Source organism: Kogia breviceps, chromosome 14 (assembly GCF_026419965.1).
Source record: "Kogia breviceps isolate mKogBre1 chromosome 14, mKogBre1 haplotype 1, whole genome shotgun sequence".
Classification (NCBI taxonomy): domain Eukaryota; kingdom Metazoa; phylum Chordata; class Mammalia; order Artiodactyla; family Physeteridae; genus Kogia; species Kogia breviceps.
In genome coordinates, this window is record NC_081323.1 from 73,973,939 (window position 1) to 73,998,547 (window position 24,609).

General features: G+C 53.1%; 1 protein-coding gene across 5 annotated transcripts in view; it reads left to right on the top strand.

The window, feature by feature from the left end:
- The window catches only part of KATNIP (katanin interacting protein), a 194,950-nt gene extending 172,016 nt beyond the window's left edge, over window positions 1–22,934 (top strand). For 4 of the 5 annotated variants that reach the window (XM_067012513.1, XM_067012514.1, XM_067012516.1 and 1 more), the window contains 10 exons: window positions 4,485–4,662; window positions 9,287–9,452; window positions 12,579–12,736; window positions 14,248–14,312; window positions 15,597–15,707; window positions 17,431–17,570; window positions 19,450–19,551; window positions 20,119–20,279; window positions 20,409–20,497; window positions 21,030–22,934. In XM_067012513.1, coding sequence (XP_066868614.1) covers window positions 4,485–4,662; window positions 9,287–9,452; window positions 12,579–12,736; window positions 14,248–14,312; window positions 15,597–15,707; window positions 17,431–17,570; window positions 19,450–19,551; window positions 20,119–20,279; window positions 20,409–20,497; window positions 21,030–21,088 — 1,229 coding nt within the window. In that variant the 3' untranslated portion in view covers window positions 21,089–22,934. Of the gene's footprint in view, window positions 1–4,484; window positions 4,663–9,286; window positions 9,453–12,578; window positions 12,737–14,247; window positions 14,313–15,596; window positions 15,708–17,430; window positions 17,571–18,356; window positions 18,646–19,449; window positions 19,552–20,118; window positions 20,280–20,408; window positions 20,498–21,029 lie in introns of those variants that run through there. The other variant, XM_067012517.1, reaches the window with a different exon arrangement.
- The last annotated feature ends 1,675 nt before the right edge of the window (window positions 22,935–24,609 follow it).

A 24,609-nucleotide genomic window follows, 5' to 3' on the forward strand; every position in this document is an offset into this window, starting at 1 on the left:
GGGGGCAACAATGGAACTTGAATTCCAATTGAGTTAAGCAAAAAAAAGCATTTCTTAGCTTATGCAACTAAAAAGATCAGGCATTGCTAATTTCCCCATACTGCTGGATCCAGGTGTGCAAATGACGTCATCAAGCCTTGGCATCTCCCTGCATCGCTCTGCCCTATTTCTCACTCTCTTGTCCGTCTCCCATTCAGACTCTGTCCACATGGGGTCTCCTAGAAGCTCTACCCGGTAATCCCAGGTAAAAGAACTTCTGTTTCCCAGTAAGTCCAACAGTTGTCCCAGAATTGTCTCCTCACCTGGCTTGGGTCACGTGCCTATCCTTAACTAATAATCACCGTGGCTCACCTTGGCGGGGAGGGAGGGGGGTGTGATGGAAAACACGGATTGGCCCGGCCTGGGTCAGAAGCCCATCTTTGGAGCCAAGGGTGAGGAGTCAGACTCCCATACAGTGCTTCAGAGGAGGTTAGAGTGCCATAACCAGAGGAAGGGAGGGAGGGATGGAGGGACGGAGGGACGGAGGGAGGGAGGGAGGGAGGGAGGGAGGAAGGAAGGAAGGAAGGAAAGAAGGAAGGAAGGAAGGAAGGAAGGAAGGAAGGCCAGAAGCAGCCACTATCCTCTTCATCTGATGATTTCCCCAAGATGCTGTCTGTAAATGTCTGTCCCACTGAACCGGCTTCTGACCTTTCCGGGCAATGTTATTTCAGTGCCTTTGGGAGTTTTGCCCTGGAGTAGGGCTCCCAGACCTTTTTGCTGCAAGGAAAGTGTAATTTCTCTGTGTCTCTACTCAGCAGGAAGGCAGAAGAACCTCCTGATCAAGGACCCTCTGTCCGTTTTGAGGCCTGTGATTTCCCAATCTCTCTTCCCTGAACCTTTGGCTTTTTCCTCATTGTATCCCAAATCCTAACCCTACTTTCCCCGCCTGTGAAAATGAAGAGAACTTTGATAAAGTGACCCGGGGGGGATGCGTTGGGGTTGGTAAATACGGCCAATCCTATTAATGTTTTGAACGGGGATATATGACTTGCTAATTTGCAGATGACACTAATTTTGGAAGTTTTGCAAATATCAGCGGTGATGAATAGGAAAGGAGCTGAGAGAGTTGAAACATGGGCGAGAACTAACAAAATTAATTTCCATTTATATAAATACTAATTGATACACCAGAGGAAAATGAATATGGAACACGGATATTAGCTCAAAATGGAGAGTAATCACTTTCAGAGCAGCCCTAGATTAGATGGCATCACAGTGCATCTTGCCAGGCAAACAAAGGGGTGGCAGGCTTGGGAGAGTCTGGGGTGCTGCCTCTTGTTTCGAGGGGGAGGTGGCATTCCTCCCTCACAGGGATCCCCCTGATCTAAATCCCCTCCCTCCTCCACCTCCAGGCCTTCTCCATCCCAGGAATGGTACCCACAGCTACTCTGTCCCTTGGGTCAGAAACATTTTCTCTCTTTGTTAATTCCATAAAGGCCATTGAGAGCCCTGGCAAGGCTGTCTCCAAAACAGATCCTGAATCTGTCCACTTTGCCCCCATTTTCACCACTATCGCCTTTGTCCTGGCCACAGGTATCACAACAGCCTCCTCCCTGGCCTCCCTATGGAGTCCAACCCCAGTGCGCTTTCCAAGACACGGGTCCGATCATGTCACTTCTCAGCTTCCACATCTAAGCCTCCCTAGCTGCCCACTGCAGAGAAGAAAATCCAGACTTCATGACATGATCTAGCCTCCACCTAACCTTCTGGTCTCAATTTCCGCCACCTTCTACCTCAGTCACTTGGTTCCAACTACAGATCAAATATGTTCCCATCCCAGGGCCTTTGCCCTTCCTGCCCTCTCAGCCTAGAATGTTCTTCCAGAAATGCTACAGAATGGCGGTCTCCTTCTTATCACCCAGGTCTCAGCTCAAATGTCACCTCCTCAGAAAGGCCCTCTGTGACCAGCCCTATTCCTGCTTAGTTAGTCTCTATCTTATCTCTTTCTTTTTTTTCATGGTATTCATCACTCTATGGAACTATCAGATTATTTTTTTGATGTGTGTTCATTGTCTGTCTTCACTACAGTGGAAGCTCCTAGAGAGATTTTTCTATATGTATTTACCCCTAAATCTCCAGTGCCAAGAACAGGACTTGGTACCATAGTAGCAATATGTTTACCATTGACTGTGATTTTGGTGAAACTCAAATGATTGTAGTTTGATTCATTTACCTACACGTATCTACTAAACACATACTCTTCAATCAATCATTTATTTTTTTTAAAAAAGCCTTAATTGACCATCTGTTTTCAGGCACTATTCTAGGCTCTGGAGGTAACAACAGTGAACTCAGTGAACAGAGCCCCTGCCCTCAGGGAGCTTCCATCTTAGTGGGAAAGACTGATGAAAACAAATAAGCAAATCAATGTAGAACATCTTGTCAGGTGACAAAAAGTAAAGCAGAGGAAGGGTTTTGAGAGTGATGGGAGAGGGTGCTATTTGAGTTCAGGTGGCTAGCAGGGCCTCTCTGAGGAGATGACAATTGAACATAGACTCATCATGAGAAGGAATGCATCAGTTAGCTTCTGCTGTGAAACAAACCAACCCCAAATTTATCAGCTTAACATAGCCACCATTAATTGTGATTTATCATAATTCAGTGGCTTGGCTGGGCATTCCTTTGCATCTGAGCTGGGCTGGCCTCTGCTGGCCCTGCTCATGTGTCTGGTTAGCTGGCAGATGGGCTGGCAGCTGAACGACCTAGGATGTCTTCACCCACATGGCCTGCAGTTGGGAGGCTAGCCTGGCTCCTTCACATGGCAAGACTCCAGGTGTGGAAAGAGAGGCCAAACCCCTGTATACATGTGCTTTACAGCCTCTGCGTGCTTCACTTTTGCTTCTGTCCCATTGGCCGAAGCAAATCACATGGCCCAGATTCAGGAAGTGAAGAAATAGACTCCACTTCTGGATGGGAGAAGCAGCAAAATCACATAGCAAAGAGGCAAGGACTCGGTGGGAGGAATTTGTGGCCGTTTTGCAGGCTTCTGGTGCTGTGAGAAGCTATGATGTGCCCAGGACCTCGCTGGTCACACATCTGTTTCATGTGCCCCCAAGATGCTCAGAGTTACCTTGGCACCATGGCGGGTAGAGGGATCTGAGACCAAGTTACAAAATGTATGTTGGAAACGACAGGGGCATAGGAGAGGAAGCCACGCTCTAGGGAAGTCACGTGGCTTGGCCTCCCTTCCAGCCACAAGGACATCTGCAACCTCCCTGAGCCGAAATGGGTGGAGCTACGTGAATCCAGGCTTCCTTCTTCCAGTGCTACGGTGCTGGCATTCTGTGAAAGTTGCAACAAGTGTGACTCTTTGGAACACAGCCACCCAAAAGAGTGCTAAAGTAGGCCCCCAGTTCTCCAAGGGTAGAAGAGTTCATGGGGCTTGGTCCTGGTCCTGCTGTAACGGGAGACCATTAAGAAAAGAGAAACTCCAGCCAGATTTTGGATAGAGATTCATCGGCTTTGCACTTTCTGGGCAAATGAATGACTCACCTGGGCAGTTTTGCCCAGAAGTTCACTCCTAAATGCTCCCTGATGGAGAAGGGGTGGAACAAGGGCAAAAGCATGGGAGTGTCACCATGGGTCACTTCCTTTACCTTGAATCCTTATGATGGTGGCCAATTTGCATAAAATGTCCATTTCTGACGGCTGCAGCCTCCTCTATTTAGTTACTTGTTTAATCATTGCATCTGTACTGAGCTCCTACTGTGTGGCAGGTACTGTGCCAAGCTCTGGGGGCACAATGAGCTAGCAAAACAGATGGGATTTCTACCCTCAGGGCAGATGAGTATTTACCAAACGATCACAAGATCACACTGGTGACCAGAGCATGTAAGGGGAAGTTCACAGTGACATGGCAGGCTGTGAGTGGAGGCTTGATGTGGTCAAAGAAGTTGGGAGGGCTTCCCTGAGGAAGTAGCTGGGGTCTGAAGGATGAGCACAAGTTAGCCTAGGCCATGTGAGTTCAGGAGGGCGAGAACAGCATGTGCAAAGGCCCTGTGGTGGGAGAGTGGATGTGAATATGAGGGACTGAAAGACAGTCTGAGTGGAGCAAGGGATTTGGGGTGCCAGGTGAGGTTAGAGAAGTAGGCAGAAGCCAAATGACAAAGCCTGCTGGCCAAGCAGCATGGGAAGCCACGCTAAGGTGTTAAGCATGGGGTGGGCAACGTGATTGATAAGTGGAGAAAAGACCCAGGGCTGTGTGCAAGTTTAAACCACACCGGCGCACTCATCCTGCAGACATTTCCTAAGCATCAACAGTGACCCAGGCCCAAGGGCCACCAAGAGGAAAGGTGCAGAGCCCACTCTGAAGGCCCTTTCATTGAAGTCTGGGCTTTCCAGTTGGTAGAACGCAGAGGTTGAAGATCACTCCTCTTCCTCTCTCCATCTTGGGTACCTCCTCTGGAACCTCTGATGTTCACGGGACACTTTTCTTCCTGCTGCAGGCCTCCAGCTGAATTTCACTGCCTCCTGGGGAGACCTGCATTACCTGGGGCTCACAGGCCTGGAAGTGGTGGGCAAGGACGGCCAGGCACTGCCCATCAACCTGCACCAGATCTCTGCCTCCCCCAGAGACTTAAATGACCTCCCTGAGTACACCAACGACTCCCGGACCCTGGACAAGTGAGTGTCTGTAAGAAGCGCAAGGCTCATGACAGCAGGGGTTCAGGGACCTGATCTGTATCGTAGGTTTCAGACTCAACCATCCACCGGCATCTCCTATTCCACCTTCTCCAAGCCACCCCGTGAGGTCTGGGGTCTGCCCATTTTATACTCAAGGGAAACCAAGGCCCAGAAAAGGGCCACACAACTGGAAGAGGTAGGCAGGATTGAAAGCCAGGCTCTCCTGCTTCCAGACCCAGGTGTGCTTTGTGTTTTCTTCACGGTGCTTAGCATGGGCCTCGCACATCGTGGCTGCTTGTTAAGCCTTTAGCTCGGTGTTTAGGCATGAGGGACCCCACCTCTCGGGGGCTGAAAGCTTTCCCCTCCCTGAGGTCAGAGGTGATAGCTGAGGAAGTCTCCACAGGTGGCTACAGCTGCACTTTCCTCTGCATTTGTCAGATTCATAAGCCCAGGTTGGGTCAAGTCAATAAGAGAACACAAGCCTGAATATAGCATTGATCCACGGGGCCCCAGAATCTGCTGACTGGCACTCGGCCCCCCTGAATCAGGACAGCTGTCAGGCTTAGGCCCCGCCTGGAAGTGCAAGCAAGAAGAGTCTAGGGGAGTCAGAGGGATGAGAGTTCAAATCCTGTCTCTGCCCCTTACCAGCTAGTTTCTTAACCTCTCCAATAATAATAGTCATGATAGTAATAATAACGGAAACTATGACTGCCATTTTTTGAGCATTTATTAAATGCCAGACACTGGACCATGCTAAGCAGGTTGCAGATATTCATTCATTTAAACCTCAAACAGCCCAAAGACGCCCCCACTCTACAGATGAAGAAACTGAGGTACAAAGAGGTTAAAATTGTCACCCACACTAGTTGAGTGGCAGAGTCGTGATTTGAACATGGGTCCATGGGAGACCAGCACCCATACATTTAACCACTAAGTTATGCCTCAGTTTCCTAATCAGTAGAATGGGGACAATAATTCCCATGGCTGGAGGGCGGGAGGGGAATTGCCACATCACAGCTGCGCCCCGTCCCTGGCCCAGAGCATGTGCGGGGTCCATGGTGGACTCCTACCTGCTTTCCTCTAAGGTGCCCCTGAGCCGCGGCCCTCACGGCCTGCTGTCATTGCCCGCTCGCAGGCCATCTTGGCGAGTCACACAGCTGCACGCTGTGGTCCCCGCTGCCGATTCTAAAGGTGATCCGCTCATGGCTGGCCCCGCTGGCTCATCCACACCCACCCTCTACCCAGTTAGTGCTGCAGCAAATCCCAGGGCTGACAGTATGCCATCTCTACATATCTCAGTATGTAGCTCTAAACAATAAGGACTTAAACATAATCTGAGTACCGTCACTCCAGCTCAACAATTAACAGTCATTTCTTAAATTACTAGATATCCAGCATGTTTCTATTTCCCTGACCATCTTTTTCCCCCTTTTATAACAGTTTGTTCCTTGAATGGACATCCAGGTGAGGTCCGTACATTGTGGTTGGTTGTTATGCCTCGTTTTTAAAAAATTGGGGGGGAATTCCCTGGCAGTCCAGTGGTTAGGACTCCACAATTCCACCGCAGAGGGCCCGGGTTCGATCCCTGGTCGGGGGAACTGGGATCCCGCAAACCGAGTGGCACGGCCAAAAAATAATTTTTTTTTTTTAATTTTAAAATTTTGTTTATTTATTTTAAAAAATTTTTTATTGACATATAGTTGATTTACACTGTTGTGTTAGTTTAGGGTAAGCAGCAAAGTGATTCAGATATATATATCTATATATTCATATTCCTCTTTTTGATTCTTTTCCATTACAGGTTATTACAAAATATTGAGTAGAATTCCCTGTGCTACACAGTGGGTCCTTTTGGTTGTCTATTTTATATATAGTAGTGTGTATATTTTAATCCCAAACTCCTAGTTTATCCCTCCCCCGCCTCTTTCCACTTTGGTAACCATAAGTTTGTTTTCTATGACTGTGAGTCTATTTCTGTTTGTAAGTAAGTTCCTTTGTAGGTTGATATGTCTCTTAAGCCTCTCATAATCTCTAAGTTCCCTTCCATCTTTCTTCTTTTTTTCCTTATAAATTATCTGTTGAAGAAACCAGGGGTTTTGCCCTGTTGAGTCTGGATTTTACTGGCTGCATCGCTATGGTATCGTTTAGCCTGTTCTTCAGGCCCCTGTATTTCTTGTAAATTGTTCAGCAGATCTAGAGGCCTGATCAGATTGAGGTTTGACCATTAGGGCAAAAGACATAACCATCAGGCCGTGGATGTCACTGTGTATTCCCTTCAGGACTCGTGGAATATCTGGTTGTCAGGCTTTTTGTGATGTTGGCAGCCAATACTTAGTGGTTAGATCTGTTACTCTATTGGGGGTTGTGAAACAGTGATACACTGATCCTATCACTCTTTTTTCGTCAATTAAAGGAAAACTTCCCTCAATTATTTGGTTACTTTGAGGTACAATTCAAACAGGAAAGACAACCTAAATGTTTGATTCTTTCCCTTTATTTTTCAGTTTTCAAAAGAGCAAATTGTTTCTCTAGCATCCTGTACAACATTTGTTTGCTTTTGACTACCATAAACGCATGGATTTCAACCTACTGTGTTTGAAGGGTTTCGATCTATTACTGTTTTTATCCTATTGATGTTCAAATTGATCCCTCTTTGGACATTGGGACCTCCCAAATCCTTCTGTAAAATAGTAGTCTCTGAGAGCTGCCTTGCTTTCTGATGTGACAAGGTAGTCCAGGTTCCTCTTTTATGTGTATTGTCCCAGGCATGGAATCAGCTATTTCTCCAAGAAGCCCAGGTTCCTTCTAGTGGGAAATGGTATTTAGAGACCATAATCTAGCCACTAGGGACGCTCATTGCTACTGGGTCAATCCTTGTTTCTAGGCTTTTTTTGTGGACAGAGCTAGGAAGTATCATTTAGATATTCCTGAGGGTGTCTATAGGGACCTCTCTTCACTGTCAGCTATAAATGCTTCATCGGTTCTCTCCACTCTCAGAATTGGGCAGTAGTTTTGCTTTGGAGGTGGCACCATATCTAGGACAGAGAGGTAATTGCTTTTGGAAGGAAACAGAAGGTTCTCTAGCTTTCGACCTCAGTCAGCTTAATTCCACAAACACCCCAGGGTTAAATTGCTGAATTTCCTCAGTTTTAAGAGGCCAGCAATTGTAAGACACACCATCCATCAATTTAATGACAGCCTTTTAGAGAAAAAAAGAAACATTACCTCCTTGGATGAACACTTCGATTGTAAGATTTATTCCAAGTCCAAAGCTTCAAAATGTAAGAGGAAAAACATAAAGTTTATTTAAAAATCTAGGAAACGTGGGGCCTTCCCTGGCAGTCCAGTGGTTAAGAATCCATGCTCCCAATGCAGGGGGCATGGATTTGATCCCTGGTCTGGAAACTAAGATCCCACATGCTGCGCCACCAAAATAAATAAATAGAATGTTTTTTTTAAAAAAAAATCTAGGAAATGTGGCAGCAGCCTGTGTCCCTCCCAGGGCAGCAGCTTCAAAGTCACCAGGAAAATGGGAGGGTGAGGGGAGGGGGTCACCCAAGAGGCTGAGAGTTGGGCCCCTATCTCCAGGGCCAGGCCTCTCAGTGGTAGTGAGATCAGGGCTGGGGTCTGGGCTGAGGTGTGCTGGGCAGAGTTGGGAAGGATGCGGCAGGATGTCCCAAGCAGGAGAACCAGAAACTGGCCAGGATGGGACTGCAGTGTAGTGACAAGCTCTTTTAGAACGTGAGGGTGCTGGGGGCTCCCTCCCAGTAGTGGCGGGCTGCCCTGGGATACCCAGGCTGGGTGAGTACAGGCCAGACCATCTCCCCGCAGAGGCACCTGCCCCTTCCTGTACTTGTCCCACGCCAGGAGCTGCCAAGTTCACCCTGGTGCTTTCGTATCCTTCTCCCCCAGCACAAGAAAGAAGGAATAGAATTCTTTCAAAATGTACCATGGAGTCAATACATCACTTTACAGAAATTTGGGAAAATAGAAATAGTCACCCCCCCACCCCCTCTGACAGAAATCAATCTTTCACTTTTGCATAATCTCTCCTGGTCCTTGTCCTCATTTTACAGCATTAAAATCAGTGCCCATGCCGTCCCATAGCCTGCCTTCTCCCGTTACTGAATCATCCTTGTGACTATCATTTTAACTACAGTACAGATTTACTGAACTTTTCCCTATTTTGAGACCTTTTAGGGTTTGCTTGTTTGTTGCTAATGTAAGTAGTATCTGGGTGCAGATAGCTTTTTGACATGTTGAATAAATTTTTCTTAGGGGGAATAAATTCTAGAAATGGGATCGCTGGGTTAGAGGGTCCTAAAAAATAGCACACACCCCCTTCCCTGTTTTAAAAACCTTGATGATTGCTTCACTGTACCTTTAACAGCACAGACTGTTATTTTTCCCCTTGTTTTCCTATTTTGTCTAACTTCACAGGTGAGAGATGTCTCCTCACTGTTGCTTTAATTAGTCCCACCTCCCGTTAATGAGCCGGATCCAGCCAGGCTCGTGCCAGGCAGGGGCTGCCATGGGGAGAGGAGTGGGTGTAGACCCTACACTGTGAGTTCTCCCAGCAGACCGGGCTGCCCCCATCTCTCCGCTCCTTCCCCACTGACTGCAGGTTAATCGATGGAGCCAACATCACGATGGAGGATGAGCATATGTGGCTGATCCCCTTCCTGCCAGGGCTGGACCATGTGGTCACAATCCACTTCGACAGAGCAGAAAGCATCGCAGGCCTGCGCTTCTGGAACTACAATAAATCTCCCGAGGACACCTATCGAGGGGTAAGCCGGGCAACAGCAGCCGCGCGCAGTCCGCTGTCAGGGAAACAGCACCTTGATGAATGGCTGGTGTGGCTGCCAGAGAGGAGCATAAATCCTTCAGAACTTTCCAAATGAAGCTGGGGGAGGTTACAGCCAAGGAGAGAGAGCTGCTGCTGTTTCCTTCTTCTGCAAACAGCAAATGCAGGCTAAAGAGCCCAGGGCAGACTCGGAGAACTGCAGTGCCTCGTCTCTTCTGGGGGTTCAGGGGTCCTCAGCAGGCCCAGGCCCCAACTCACAGTGGTCAGTTGCAGCCCTGCTGTTCACTGAGCGCTTTGGGGGCCAGGCCCGGGCTAAGGGGTTCTCACGCCTTTGTCATTTCATTGGACCCTCATCCCAGCCTCTGGGAGGCAGGTGTTATTACCCCCATTTTTCAGGGTATTGAAAACTGAGGTTCAGAGAGGTCCAGTCACTCGTCTTAGGTCACACAGCTAGAGGTCCAGTCCACGTCTGCTGAGCTTGGAGCCTACACTCTTAATTTCTACACTATGTTCTTCTCCTTCTGCGTGTGAAAAAGCAGGGGCCTCTGTTGGCATGTGGAAAAGAGCATCAGAAGTGCCCCCTTTCATGGGCTTTTCTGACCTGTGTGACCATGAACCATGAGACATTTGTCCCCTCCCACTACATGGAAGTGATGATGACAAGGTCACCTAAAATATAGCAATACACTTAGGGCCCTAAGTGCACAAGGCTCTGCGTCTGAATCCCCCCCTCTGACCCTTACCAGCTGTGTGACCTTTGGCAAGTGGCCCGCCTTCCCTGGACCTCAGTTTCCTCGTCTGTAAAAGGAGAAGGAGGAGGAGGAGGAGGAGGAGGAGGAGGAGGATACCTGCCTTTGGCCCACGGAAGTTGACAAAGCCAGGACCTGGCCTGTGGGGATGCTGTGAGCCCAGGTCTGGGTCCTCAGTATGTCCAGAGACTTAAGACTGTGGTGGTTTATCACAGCCGAGTGAGCAGCCCCCAGCCCCCCGGCGCTTGCCTTCAGGAGCATTGGCTCCCCTGAATGTGCAGTTTACAAAGCCTCCCCAGGCCGCCCTGGTGTCTTTGTAAGCGTGCTCTTGGGTTGAGTGCGAATAAAATGTCAGCTATATTGGCGTTAAAGAAACATTCTTTTGCCTCAACTTGTCCCTCTGGGCCTTTCCCTTCCCTTGAGTGACTCCCTCTTTCCAGTTGAGCTTCCACGACCTGGATTTACCGCCTGGAAACGTTGGGCACGGAGCCCCTGCTTCCCAGGTCTGGCACCCACCAGCCTTGGTGCCAGGATGAATGGCCACCATGGAGGGCGGATGAGCGCCATCTGAGAGGGCGATCCCAGGGCGCAGAGTAATGGCAACTCTGGCCCCTCCCTCCCCAGGGAGGTGCATCAGATGCCCACCCCACAAGGCACCACTGGGCGCCCTGGCTGTGAGCCCCTGGCATGTGGTTAGAGCCAGGCCTGGCACTCCAGGAGGTGGGCTTCACACCCCTCCAGTGTGTCCTTGGGCAAATTGGTTAGCCTTTCTGAACTCTAGTTTCCTTAGCTATAAGATGGTGATAATAAAAGCTCTTTCTGAGGCAATGAACCGGGGTCTGGGGAAGTCAGAGATGCTCCCAGGAGGTGGTGGTGGCCCTAGAAGAGGGACAGGGACTTCCTGGACCTCTGCTTTGCTCTGTTGCCAGCTTCACTTCAGGTGGCTTTCTCCTCCAGGTCAACCCTGGCAGCTCTGGGCTTGCATCCTGTATGCTCCAAGTCTAGCAGAGCAAGCCAGCAAAACCCTAAGAGCCACGTGGCTCTTGCATCCACATGGCCAGTGGGTGACAGTTCTCTGTTTGGCCAGGCCTGAGTCACAGGTCCAGCCCTGGGGCCCAGGCAAGAATTAGGCTTGAGGAAAGCAGAGTGGAGGTGTAGTGACAGCTTTGGGGTCGCCGTTTCCAGCCCCTCTACACCTTTTAGGTTTATGCACCCTGTGACTGACTGACTGAGTCAGTCGCAGGGTGACTAAATGCTGAAGGGTGAAGAGCCCCAGGGCACATTGTTACCATGAGACCCAGGACAGGGCCCCTTCCTTTCCTCACAGAGAAGCCCTCTGTGTCTTCCAGGGTGAAACACCACCAGTTTGGTCAGAAGCTGGCTGGGCTGCTAACCATGAAGGTGGAGTGAGGAGCCAAGGAGCCCTGATTCCAAAATGTGGAGTCAGAGAGGGTACTGGCTTAGCCGCCTCTCTGCTCCCCTACCACCGTCCTTCCCCAGGGGAGCAGAACTGAGCCACCTCAGATCCTGCCATTAGGCTTTGACATTTACTGGCAGATCCTGGCCCTCCGGCTGGCAAAATCTGGCCTATAACCGGGGGCCATGGTGGCCCAGATCCAATCGATTCAGCAAGCTCCTGCTGTGTGCCAGGCCCAGAGGTGGATATAGAGATAATCCAGCTGGGGTCTCTGCCATCAGGGGAGACCCCGAAACCATGGAGGACACAGCTAGGGAATACATGCCCTTAAAAGGACAAGCCAAGGGCTGTGAGAAGGAATATCAGGAAGAGGCCCATTTCTGTCGCAGGGGAAGGTGCTAGGAGCGGAGGTGAGGTATGAGCCAGGGTTTGGAGAAGGATCAATCTAGGCTAACACTGGTGCAGTGTGTATTTTGTGCAAGGCACTGTTCTGTTCTGGAGACTTTATGTAATACATAGTCAGCTCCTCGTTGAGCCCATTTAACAGATGAGGAAATTGAGGCAGGGAGGTCAAGTAACTTGCACAACTCATGGTGGATCTCAGAGCAGCTGAGTCCATGCCCTTGACCACCATGTCATACCTCCTCAGGCCACTGCAGCTTAGTAGACCGGGGAAGGTCTGTACGTGTCCACCGTGGCTGGGGCCTCACCTGCCTGCTCCCCTGCTATCCGTCCAGAGCCCAGCACAGAGTAGGGATGGCACTGGAAAGGGGACCGGGGCCAAGTGGTTCTGGTCTGGGAGAAAGGCCTGGGGGCTCTATGAAGGCCCCCAGTCATACATGCCAGCTGCCAGCAGCACCAGCCACGTCAGCGCTCACAGCCACGTGAGCCCTCCTCACACTGGCTCCTGCTCTTCAGGCTTGTTATTTCTTTTGTTTGCTAGGCCAAAATCGTCCACGTCTCCCTGGATGGCCTGTGCGTCTCCCCTCCTGAGGGCTTCCTCATCCGGAAGGGGCCGGGCAACTGCCACTTTGATTTTGCTCAAGAAATCCTCTTTGTGGACTACCTGCAACCCAGCCCGCTGCCCCCACCTGCCCAGAGGTGAGGGGAGCGGCTCCATGAATGGTCCCTCCCAGCCCAAGGGCGCTGGCTTTGCATTGTGCTCTGAAACGTGTACCTAAAGGGTTTTGAAATGATGATCAAACACATTGCTTTTCAACTTGGCTGTTTCCTAAAGCTTAGCCAACCAAGCCTCTCCGGAAGCCTGGGGGATGTACCCTCCTTGTCTGGGGATGTTTGGGTTTCTCACAGTCTGGAGTGCTTGAGATTTTAAATGCTCCGTTGTGCTTCCTGCTGGGAAGAGAGGCTCGAGCCTGCCTAGATTCCAGAAATGCCTGCTGGCCAGTTCGGGGGAAGGGCCTTCCTCCTCTTGTTTCTGTATTCCTGATTTAGAAAGATTCAAAGAGAAAAATAGAGCCTAACATTTCATGGATTCACTGGGATTGCTTGGCCCGTCTCAGATGCATTAAGTTCATAACAATTTGTAAATGCCACGTTAAGTTTATTCATTTAAAGCCCCTGATGTCCAAGTACCAGAGGCCAAGCTCTCAAAACAAAATGAGTTTCCCTCCACTGTAGCTGGGATCACTCCTTGGGCCAGATACTGGGAATAGTCACTTAATTATAACACTGCCCTTGAGACTGAAGAAAACCAGGCCAGGGCTGGAGGGCACTGGCTGCGGACCAGGGAGAGAAGCCCTGCGGGGAGGAGTCCGGAGGAGGAGAGAGGCTCCCTCCCGTGTGCCTGCTGTGCACCAGATGCTTTGTAGTCATCCTTCAGGGAATCCTTCCAACCACCCTTTGAAGCAGGTATTGTTCGGCCCATTTCACAGATGTGGGAACTGAGGCCCAGGCGAGTGAAGCCTCTTGCTCAAGATCATGAAGCAAAGACTTCAGGGCTCTCCCCACCTCCCTGCCTCCTCTCCCTGCCTGCCTCCCATCCCACCCCACACTTCAGCCCGTCTGGCTGCTTTCTGGGACAAACATCAACTGTCCAGCCCCGTCCCACCTCAGGGCCTTTGTTCTAGGTGCTCTTTGGCTTGGAAGGCTCGGCTCTGACTCTTCCATGGCTGCCTCCTCCTTAGCTCACACATCACCTCCCTGATTACCGCCTGGGGTAGCCTGCCCCCTCCCAGAACTCTACCCCATCGGCCCCATCGTGGGTCTCACTCAGCTCGCAGAACAGTGTGGACTTACCTTGTTCAATTAAGGGGCTGAAGTTGGGTGGGGTGATTAAGAGTGTGGACCCTGGAACCAGACAACCTCAGGTGACATCCCGCTTCTGCCACCTCCCAGCTGTGTGACCTTGAGCAAGTGACTTCACTTCCCTGTGCTCCAGTTTCCTCACCCACAACCCAGGGGTGTGAGAGTAGCCACCTCCCAGGGTTGTTCTGAGGAATGCGAGTCAAACCCAAGGTGATGAGCCTCCCCCAGTAGAAGGGAACTCCGGAAGCTTGTCTGTCCTTCCCCCACTGCCTCCTCAGGGGATAACTGACCAGCGACTCGGGCCACTGCACTCCTCTGCTTCCTGGTGCTGTTTTATGTTTTTTCAGACTGGACACAAAGAGCCTGGAGCGGGCGAGCATGGACTATGAAGCGCCCCTGATGCCCTGCGGCTGTATCCGCCTCCACGCGCCTCACGTCCCAGGTCTAGGCCCAGAGCCCAGGGTGAGGGCGGGGCCCTGCGGTGGGGTCTGGGCCTCAGCTGCTGCCCTGCGTTTCAGCCAGGCCACAGCCAAGGCAGCTGGAGCCCATGCAGGGAAACTAAGGGGAGGATGGGAGAGCTCCCGGGTCCTTGGGGACACTGGGTGCTGCTGGGACCGAGGAGTTCCAGGCCCTGCCCCCCTGGTGGGCTGAGGTTCAGGAGGCAGCACCAAGGACTGTAGCTGGGAGGGGCCAGAGAAGCTGGAACCGACCCGGGGGAACTGGGCTGGGGTCTCTCCTTGGAACCAGGCAGGGAGGAGGTGAAGAGAGAAGGAATCATAGCTCAGATGTGCTGGACCCTTTTGCCTCCCGGCACTGTTTGCAGTAGGTCGCCTGTACGAACCTCCTGTGTTAGCCCCGTGAGGTGGTACTGCATCCCCATTTCACAGCTGAGAAGACTGAGGCACAGAGAGCTTAACTGACTGCCAGGCCACCTAGCCGGGAAGGGGTAGGACCAGGTTAGTGAACACAGACAGCCTGGCTCTCTCACTAGCCTGTTCTCCCTCTGGCTTTATCGCCTGGGGACCACCCTACCACTTCTCAGGCTTCCCGGCCTGCCTGCTCCTGGGTATACTGGGAGACAGTGGGGGACAGAGCTGAGGAAGGGCTGGATGCCTGGTTGTCTGTGTGAGGCGCAGTCAGCAATGTGGGAGTTGTGGGGGGTGGTCACCCTGCCAGGGCCCATCCCCCCAATGCTGTGATGCTCCCGCATCCCCCCTCCCTGTTCACGCCCTGCACACTTGAAACGGGTGGAGCAGGGAACAGGCACTCTGTTCGTGTTATTTTACAACCAGGGAAACTGAGGCAGGAGGCAGTTTGAGGCCTGGTCACTGCTCTAAATACTGAGTTTGTGACAGATGCGTCCCCATCCTGCCAGCTCCCTGGAGCACACCCTCCCGACCTGTCCTCCTACCTCCTGGGGCCTGGAGAAAGCTTTTCAATTCTTAAAACACACATACACACATTCATATGCAGTTTAAATTAAAGAAAATTTCATGCCCCATACATTTTGACTGACTTCAGTCTCAAAGGAAAAAGAATCATTGTTTTCTCTCGTTCATCTCTATAAACATATATGTATATATATATAAACATATGTATATGTATATATATATATATATATCCCTTTTATCTTTGTAATTGTTTTCCTCTGTTTTCCAGAAAATTAAGCCTGTTTTTCCTTAATAACATGTTCCAGTCATTTTCCAGTTTCAGCTCCTGACCAGCTGGGGTGACCCCTATTACATCGGTCTTACCGGCCTGGAGCTGTATGACGAACGGGGAGAAAAACTCCCTCTGTCGGAAAACAGTATCCTTTCTAGGCAGAAGTGGGGCTCCACCCAGCCTGCAGGGAGCATGGGAGGGTCAGGGGAAGAAGCAGAATCCTCAAAGGTAGAGAGAAATGTCCCTGTAGGAACCAGACCTAGAAATTAAAAATGCAACTGGGCTCTACTTATGGTCAGATGTGACCCTTGCAAAGCAGAGAGAAGCTCCCAGGCACACCTGCCAAGACATCCGTAAAACAAAGAGTCCTGTGGTCCAGGAATTTGGGAGAGGCTACCAACTGCAGCCCCCTCTTGGAGAACCACAGACGCTCTGGAGTTGTAAAGGCTCTGACAAGACCTGTAGGGAGAAACCTGTTCTACTGTGTTCAACCCAGTGTGTCCTGAATTTATTGACCATGGAGCCCTTTGCTCACAGAATACCAACACCAGAATTAGCAAACTGTTAGCCCAGTGAGTTTTTAAATGTTTTGAGTTAGTCACTAATATTTTTTAAAAATCAGGAGGTTTCAGGTGACAACCCAATCTTCAGCTTCTCTTGAGAAGTTGGCAGTGTGAGGCCACAGTCCTGCATAGTGAGAATGGCTGAACCTGAGTGTCTGCTGCCCTTTCTCCCCAAGCGCATCCACCTGGTTGATCCCAGTCCTCTACCTCCACTGTTACCTCCCAGGCCCCAGAAACATAGTATTAATATTCACCAAGGGCTCACTCGGTGCCAGGGCTTGTCCCATGTACCTCATTTGCCCTCACAACAATCTTGTGAAGTGAGGCACAGAGAGGTTGAGTAACTTACCCAAGGTCACACAGCCAGTGAGCCAGGAGTCTAGCTCCAAAGACCATGCTCTTGACCACTGAGCTGTCCTGCTTCCCTTTGATACAACCTGCCTGACCCCTCTGGGCTCTCGATCTGTGATCCCTGACACACCAGTTAGGGAACTACCAGAGCAGGTCAAACCCAAAAGCCTCCCTCGCATCTCCTTGGGGTCCCTGGGTTCTGATTGGATCCTTTTCTGCTTTGCCCTGGTTTACCCATGCTCCTCACCTAGGGTAAGTGATTCTTGGTGGTTTTGATCATTATTAGTGATTCCTTAGATGTTTAAGTCTTCATCAATTCTGGAACATAGAGGTGTTTATTCCCATTTTACAGATGAGGAAACAAGCCCAGAGATAGCCCATGACTTGCCCAAGATCTCACAGGTCAGGACGACAGAGTCAGAGCTGGGACCATGTCCTCTCTGTCTGCCCCTCCGTTGAGTAGCAATAGCTGAGTCAGGCTCTGCCCCCCACATCCTTCCAGTCTCGGTAGGGTGGTCACATGCCAAGGCAGAATCCAGCCATGACCCCGTCCATCCCCTCGCAAAGGAAAAACCTCAGAGTCTGCCCTCCACTCTCCAAAGAGACAGCAACAGTTTTTATTCCCGCCTCCAGCACTTCCATGAAACTCGTCTTTTTCAGCCTGCTCTCTGCCTGCTTTCCTCCTCTTTCCTTGAAACTGGCCACGTCTCCACTCTTACCCCCACTCCCCTCAGCCTCCTTGCTTTCATTTTCCCCAGAACATGTCTAATTTGGCTGTCACCCCTCTGGCCGCCCAGAACAGCAGACGGCGGCTCTGCCCGCCAGGCGTGCCCGCCCTGGCGTCCCCTGAGCCGCGCCGTCAGCGTGATGGAGGCTGGAGGCCGCAGGAGTGGCCCACGGTGCGCGGTGCTGAGCACTCTGCTTTGGGTTATGAGAGCTTAGAGGCGTCCACAGATATCGCCGCCTTCCCCGACAGCGTCAACTCTCTGGAGGGCGTATGTGGGGACGTCCGGACCCCCGACAAGCTCATCGACCAAGTGAACGACACCAGTGACGGCAGACACATGTGGCTGGCTCCCATCCTGCCCGGCCTGGTGGGTTCCGGAGGCTCTCAGCCCTGGGGTGGACGGTGCGGGGGGGAGCTTTCTGTCCCTGGTCTCAGTGACACATCTTTTTTCCAGGCCAGGTTAACCTCAGACAAGTCAAAATGCCCAGGGGCCTCCAGGAAGGCTCTGGTCTTTGCTAACACATCTGACAGGTTGGCTCTTCCTGGCCAGAGTTCTTTCCCTTTGCTCTGAGGGTGCACATTATAAGGGGACCCCAGGGAGATGAAGGGCCACATTGGACTCTGAGGCCAGGAGCCCAGTGCAGCAGTCCTGGGGGCTTGGGCATCTGTCGATCCCTGCAAGACATCCCTCTCTGGTTCTCTTTTCTGCCCCTGTCTCTCTCTGCAGAGTCCACTCTGTCCTCTTCTTCCCAGCCCCAGCCTCTCCACATTCACTGTTTCTGCTCCCTTTTTATGGTGTTGGGCACTTGACCCCAACCTTGCCCTCTCTCTGGCCTCAGACCTGCCTGGTAAGCTCTTCCAACCAACTGACTCAGTCTCCCAGATCTCAGACTCTGCAGTTGGTCCTGCCTACCTCTTTGCTCCTAGGCCTGATGGCAAACCTCGGGGTGGGCCTTTGCCCACCTGGGCCTGGTCGATAGCGGTAGAGAGGGAGGTGAGAGACCAGGAGATGGGACGGGTTGCGTAGCACTCCCTCGTCTCTCAGTCACAGGGCCAGGTGCCTGGGTAGATGTGCAGCAGGGGCTGGGCATCTACCCCTGTGACCACTGGGTGGGAAGATAAGGGGTACATTTTCCTCTCAAAACCCTCACAGGAAGGGGCAGCACCCCTTCAATGGTCCATCAGCTTCCCTTGAGAAGAGGCCAAACCCCTCAGCCCCACCACTGCAAAGGAGAACCACATAGATCTATCAGCCCTCCAACCTGGGGCTGCAAACTGGTGGCCCCCTGGCCAGTCCAGCCGGCTGCCATCTTGACCTTGGCCAGCAGGCATTTGCCAACGTCTTTCACATGAAGTCCTTTGGGTGTAGAGCAGTTTCTCCGTCTTTCCCTCTTCTAGCTGGACTCAAACATTTGTATCCAGTTGAATGCTGTGGGCAACTGAGTTTGAGGACCCTGCTCTAGACCTTTATTATTTCCATGGTACAAGCAGAAGGCCGACCCTTTCCACATCCCCTACGTCCTCTTGGGGCTGAGACCCAGGGCTGGAACAAAATGACGTCTGCAGCCTGTGGCCAGCACTGAATTCTTACTGCTTGCTTCTGTCTTGCAAGGGGCCCCCTTATATTTGCGAGTCTTTGTTGGGGGTGAGGAGGCTGTGGGGTCCCACTTTACTAGCTGATCTGCCACGGATCGGGACACCTCCCTCCCCCTCCGCCAGCAGCGGTTCAAAGATCTCCTCTGAAAATCACCCAGCGGTGCCGTCAGGGCTACTCGGCTGTGCTTTTCATTTATGATTCAGAGAAAGGACAAACAGGGGTCAAGGCTGTGCTGATTGCTTGGAGGTGGTGCCTCTTGACTCTGGAGCTGGGGACCGTTCCCTTGGCCCCTGGAGCCCCAGACTGTGTTTCTGGACCTGACCTGAAGGAAAGGAAAGGGCGCGCCCGGTTCTCCGCAGGTATTTAAATGACGGCCATGCCAGGCCCAGAAAACAGGCCTTTCAACAGCCAGCTCGGCGGTTTGTTGCAAACGCAGCCACATGTGACCTGACTCAAGATGGGCTGCAAGGAGAAGAAAGGCGGCGGGAACCCCACGCACAGCGGCCCCGAGCAGCCCAGGCGGCCCACCTGGGCCGGCCCTGCCTCGGGCACCCACCGCCCTTGCGCTCCGGCCCACGCCTGGCACCCCGGGCCCAGCCCCGTGCCTCTGTTCCCAAACATGCCTGTTTTAATTAGTTCTCTCTGACAGGTGAACCGGGTTTATGTGATTTTTGATCGGCCGACCACGTTGTCAATGATCAAACTGTGGAATTACGCGAAAACACCCCATCGAGGGGTGAAGGAGTTTGGCGTAAGTACTTACTGGCTGGGTTTTTTGAGATAATTATGCTCGTTGGTAATTAGGCTGCTGGCAATTATCATTTGTCGCAGTTTGATTTACTTCTCTAGGGTGCAACCTTAGACACAAATGCCTGGTCCTCAGAGGCAGGGAGATTTGCCATCCAACCGTGAATTCAAAACCTCCGAGTGATTTGAATCATCACCCCGAAAAAAACAAAGTGGCTTTTCTTTCATCTTTTCTCCTCGAACCGTAATGGTGTAGGGAGTTCTTCCCGCCGGAGGCGACGCTGGGGTAGGGAGAGCTAGGGCCCTGGGGGACCAGAGACCCGAGTTTGCCTCCCAGCCCTGCCACCTGGGTGAAAGATTTTAGCCCTTTGAGCCTCAGCTTCCCCATCTGCAATGTGGGGCTAATCCAGGCGCCTTTCCTGGTCGTCGTGAAGGTCTGAAGTCATAACACGGGCCGCGCACCAAGTAGGCGAGGCTCTGAGCAGTGATGCACTTTGCCCGAGGTCACACGCGGGAAGGACGAGGGGGATGAGGGACCACACGCCACACAGCCCCTCCTCTGTCTGTCCAGCTCCTGGTGGATGACTTGCTCGTGTACAATGGGATCCTGGCCACAGTGGGCCACCTGGTCACGGGCATCCTGCCCACGTGCGAGCCCACAGTACCCTACCACACCATCCTCTTCACCGAGGACACGGACATCTGTCACCAGGAGAAGCACACGGCCATCAGGTGCGCCCCGAGCCGGCTCCGTGACCTCCCCTCCTCCATCGCCTCCCCTGCCGGCCCTAACGGAGGAAGGGTGGCAGGGACATGCTGCCTGGAGCCTGATGGAACCTTCTGGCTTTTCCCTCCCCGCAGTAATCAGGTGGAGGATCAGGACGTGCAGATGATGAATGAAAACCAAATCGTTACCAACTCGAAAAGGAAGCAGAATGCAGCTGACCCAGGTCAGCTTCCTTCTCTGCCCAGAGCACCCCTCGCACCGCCCTTCAGGAGTCTGGTCGGAAAAGTGAAGCTGCTGGCAGCATCGCCCTCAGACCCCTCTCCTCCACCCAGGAGCCTTCCCCGGGGGGCTATGGGGGGGGCTGGTGGGGGCAGAACCCGGGGAGCAATGTGGTGTGCTTCCCAGAAGCAAAGCCTTGCACGTACAGAGGGAAAAGGGCCATTAAGGGCAGAAGCGCTGTATTGAAAGGGCTGCCCTGCCCTGGGCCGCGGGAAACCAGGAGAGGATGTGCAGGGCGAGGGCTTCCCAGAGGAGGGATGCTCGAGCTGGATCCTGAAAGATGCTCAGGGTTGGTCAGGCAGAGGGAACAGCGTGGCGGAGCCTGCTCGGAGCTCGAGGCTGCTGGGGCGGAGGCCAGGTCTCCAGGGCCCGTGAATGGCAACCCCGGGCAGTCTGGATTTCACCCCAAGGGCATGGGGCAGCCCTCGGGGATGGCGGCTGGGTGACACTGCTCCCTCTGTGCTCTCCCTCGACAGCCTTGCGCCCCAAAACCTGCATCAGCGAGAAGGAGACAGTGAGACGCTGGCGGTGCTGACCACTGAAGGAGGGGGAGCTGGTCCTCTCAGCCGGGGTGGGGCTCCATCACCCGGCCCCCACTCAGCACCCATGTCCCCCGGCCTCAGGCCTCTGTGTGGGCCAGCCCAGACCCCAGACCCCAAGAGCTGGAAGGGAGCTGCAGCGTGGAGGGAGCCCGCTGGAGAGAGGGGACTCAAGGGGTGAACGGCCCTGGAAAATACAGGAGTTCTGGGCAAGTGGAAGACGGGGTGTGGTGTGGCCTTCCACGGTCCCCCGTGGTCCTGGGGCCAGCTGCAGGGAGCCCGAGGTCCCCAGGCTCCTTGGCTCTACCGTGAGATCCAGCAAAGCAGGGCCCGAGTCCACTGAGGCCTGTTGTGGGATGCGTGGGCTCGGCCTGACTCCAGGCAGGACGGTACCATGGCCAGCCGTGCCAGGGCCTGGAGTAGGGCTGAGCGGGCAAAGGAGGCCAGGCGTCAGACACCAACACCAACAGGCGTGGGGTCCTGCCTTCTGAGGCCCCCGCTGAGGGGCCAGCAGCTCCCACCCCCACCACATCCCCGCCTCATCTGGGGGCTGCGGAGCCAGCTGAGCGGGTGGGACTTTCCCCTGGACCCCTCCAGATGTCTAGCCTGGACTGCTACCACCCCTTCACCCATCCTGGGTCCCGCCCAGGCCCAGTTGAGAAGGAGAGATCCCCTGAGGGGAGCCGGTCCTGCAGGGCCTCTGTCCTCTGGTCAAGCCCAAGAAGGGATCTGCCAAGGGCATGTGTCCTGCTGAGCAACGGAGGGAGGGAGCTGAACCCACCGGCGGCCTAGAGCCGGCCCCACCCTGCCATGCGGGGCCTTTTCCCTGCGGCGCTGCCCGGCCCAGATAGGATAGGTGGGCAGCCTCATACCCCAGAGGGCCAGTAGGACGTACCCAGATGCCTTCTGGATGCAGGGCCCGGAGACAGAGGACCGGTGCCAAGGCCCCACCTTCGGGCCCCAGAGGCCCCGCCCCCTTCCGCTGGAACTAGCCTGGAGGGGGCGGGGCCCTCACTCCCCGCCTGTCCCCGCGCTCGGTCTGATCCAGGCTTTTCGCGCTTGCTGTCTCCGTTTCCGTCTGTCCTCGACCCCATGTCCTGGGCATCAGGCAGTGAGGTTCTTGTTGCCGGGGATCCCCACCCCTTCTCCCTCATCGAGCAGCTTCCCAGCAAGTTGGAAATAGGCCTTGCACCCCCAGCTGCGTGAAGCCCAAAACGCATCTATTTCCACCTGTGTAACAAGCCCGGATCAGGGACCTAGTTGGTTTCCCAGTGGTGGGTAATTTTTTGTTCCAAATATTAATCCGTTGTTTTCCTGGCGCCCGGCCCAGCCCCGCCGCGTTACTGTACTCAAAGTAGTTCCTATGCAACCAAAAGCCCCAGCAAATACTTTATGAGCTTTGCAGCTTCAGCCGAGCAGCTATGCAAATGCGCTTCTCATTTGGAGCGTGGGGCTGATGTGAAGATAAGGAATTGTTTCCCCGGAGAAGATCCATCATTTATGTAGCTTGCAAGCCCCCGGCTGCCCTGCTCACCTCCCAGATGTGGCAAGTGCCATCGGGGCCTCGGGGCTCCCAGGAGACCTAACCAGCTTTTAGTGACCAAAACCAGTGCCCTGGCTTTCAAGAAAGCCCAACTTTCCATCCCCGCCGATGCACGTTTACAGGTCAGACGTGTCCGGGAGATTGCACGAACACCGCACACACTTTCTCCCGGAATCTCAGTTGATGTTTAGAATAATTGTATGTACCATGCAATTTAGGGGAAAAAAAAGCTGTACGGGCATTAACTCTAAAATAACTTACTATTTTTTTCTCTTGCAAAATCAATAAAAGATGTTGTTAAGAATATGGTCTGATGCACTGGATTTGGGGTCAGACAGAGGGAGCCTGTGCTGCCGCCAAGAACTGAGTCAGAGTCCACCGGAGGCTGGCCGTTCCCTTTTCCCACCTGCAAATGGGGTCGTGGTCCTGGCCAGGTAATAGAAGCCCATACGTTTATAGTGGTTATTACCTGCCTGGAACTAACTCATTTCATCCACATGCAACCCTGTAGGGTAGGTATGATTATGATAGTCCTTTTACAGACAAGGGAACCAGGGCACAGAGAGGTTGAGTAACTTGCCCAAGACACACAGCTTGGGGAGCTATTAGTCAATACACAAATCCTGAGATAACCGCGGGAGAGCTGAGATGGGGTGAAATTCCCTGAGCCCTGGGGTTTCCCTTCAGCATGTGTGGATTCTGAACGCCCAGCCCCCAGATGCTGGATTGCTGGCTCCTCCTGCGGTTCCGCACGCCCCTACATCCTTTAGGGGTGAGCATTGGCATCTGGATAAAGCAGCCCTTGAGTGAGAAGAAGGTTCAGTTGAAGGGGCCAGGGGTCTAGACTGCACCTCGGTTGCCAGCAATTGCATTGGCACTAGGTAAGAGGGCCCTCTGGAGACCCCACCTCCCTCCACTGAACCAATGAGAGGGGAGAGGGCCTCTGTCCTGCCCAAATGTAGGGAAGATGGCAGGGCCTCTACGGGGCCCGCCCCGGCCCCTGCTCCCCTCTGAGTTCCTGTGAAGACAGAAGGGCCCTGCTCTGCCAGCCACCCTGGTGTTGCCAGGGCTTGTGTCTCTGCGCCAGCCCTGGAGACCCTGTACGCAGGCCAGCCCTTCCCGCATTCCAGCTGTGGGCTGTGAGGCCAGTCGGGCATCCCAACTTCTGGGCATCCCAACTTCTAAGCCTCTCCAGCCACCAGCCAGGGCAATGGGCCTGGGTCCCTGTTGCTCAGGAGCCAGGCAAGCAACGTCGGGGAGCAAAGCTGGCCTTCAAGGACCTGGTCAGCAGGGCAGCACGGGCGCCTTCTAGGGCGCAGCTGCAGCTCAGCACCCAGGGTCCCGCAAGGCCAGATCTTCGGGGGTTTTAAGGGAAGCCAGGAATCCAGGTGTTTTCATTATTTTTAATGTGAAATCTGACTTTTAAATGTTGGCTCTAAATTGTTTTAAGTTAAAGTAAACATTAAGTGAGCCAAATAAATCCGGTTACAAGTCCTGCGCCCCAGCTCAACCTGAACATCAGCCCTCCCTCCCTTCCTGGCCCCCGGGGAGGTTTCAGTCCCTGACCCCTGGCTCCAGGGCTGGTTCCCCCCAGCCCTCCTTGCCTCTCCAGGGAGGTAAAGGGAGGGAGGGGATTATTCCTGAGGCCTCAGCCCCGCCCCTCAATCCCCAGGGGCAGAAAGGCAGGGGTCAGGGGGCTAACCTTGGCCGACTGGAGCTACAGTCCCCACCCCCAGCCCTCCTGGAGAACAGAGGCCTTCCTCTCTCTCCACATCACGCTTCCTGTTCCCTACATCCCAACCCGACGCTGTAAACACAGGGGTGTAAATCAGCCCCAAACCATAGCTGTCAGTGGGCACCCAGACCACACAGGGGCTTGTTGGCACCCAGGCATGGTCTGCTGGGAATGAATCTTGGCCACAGCTGACAAGAGGGTTAAGGAAGAGCAGACACAGGCTCCCAGGGGAGCCTCCC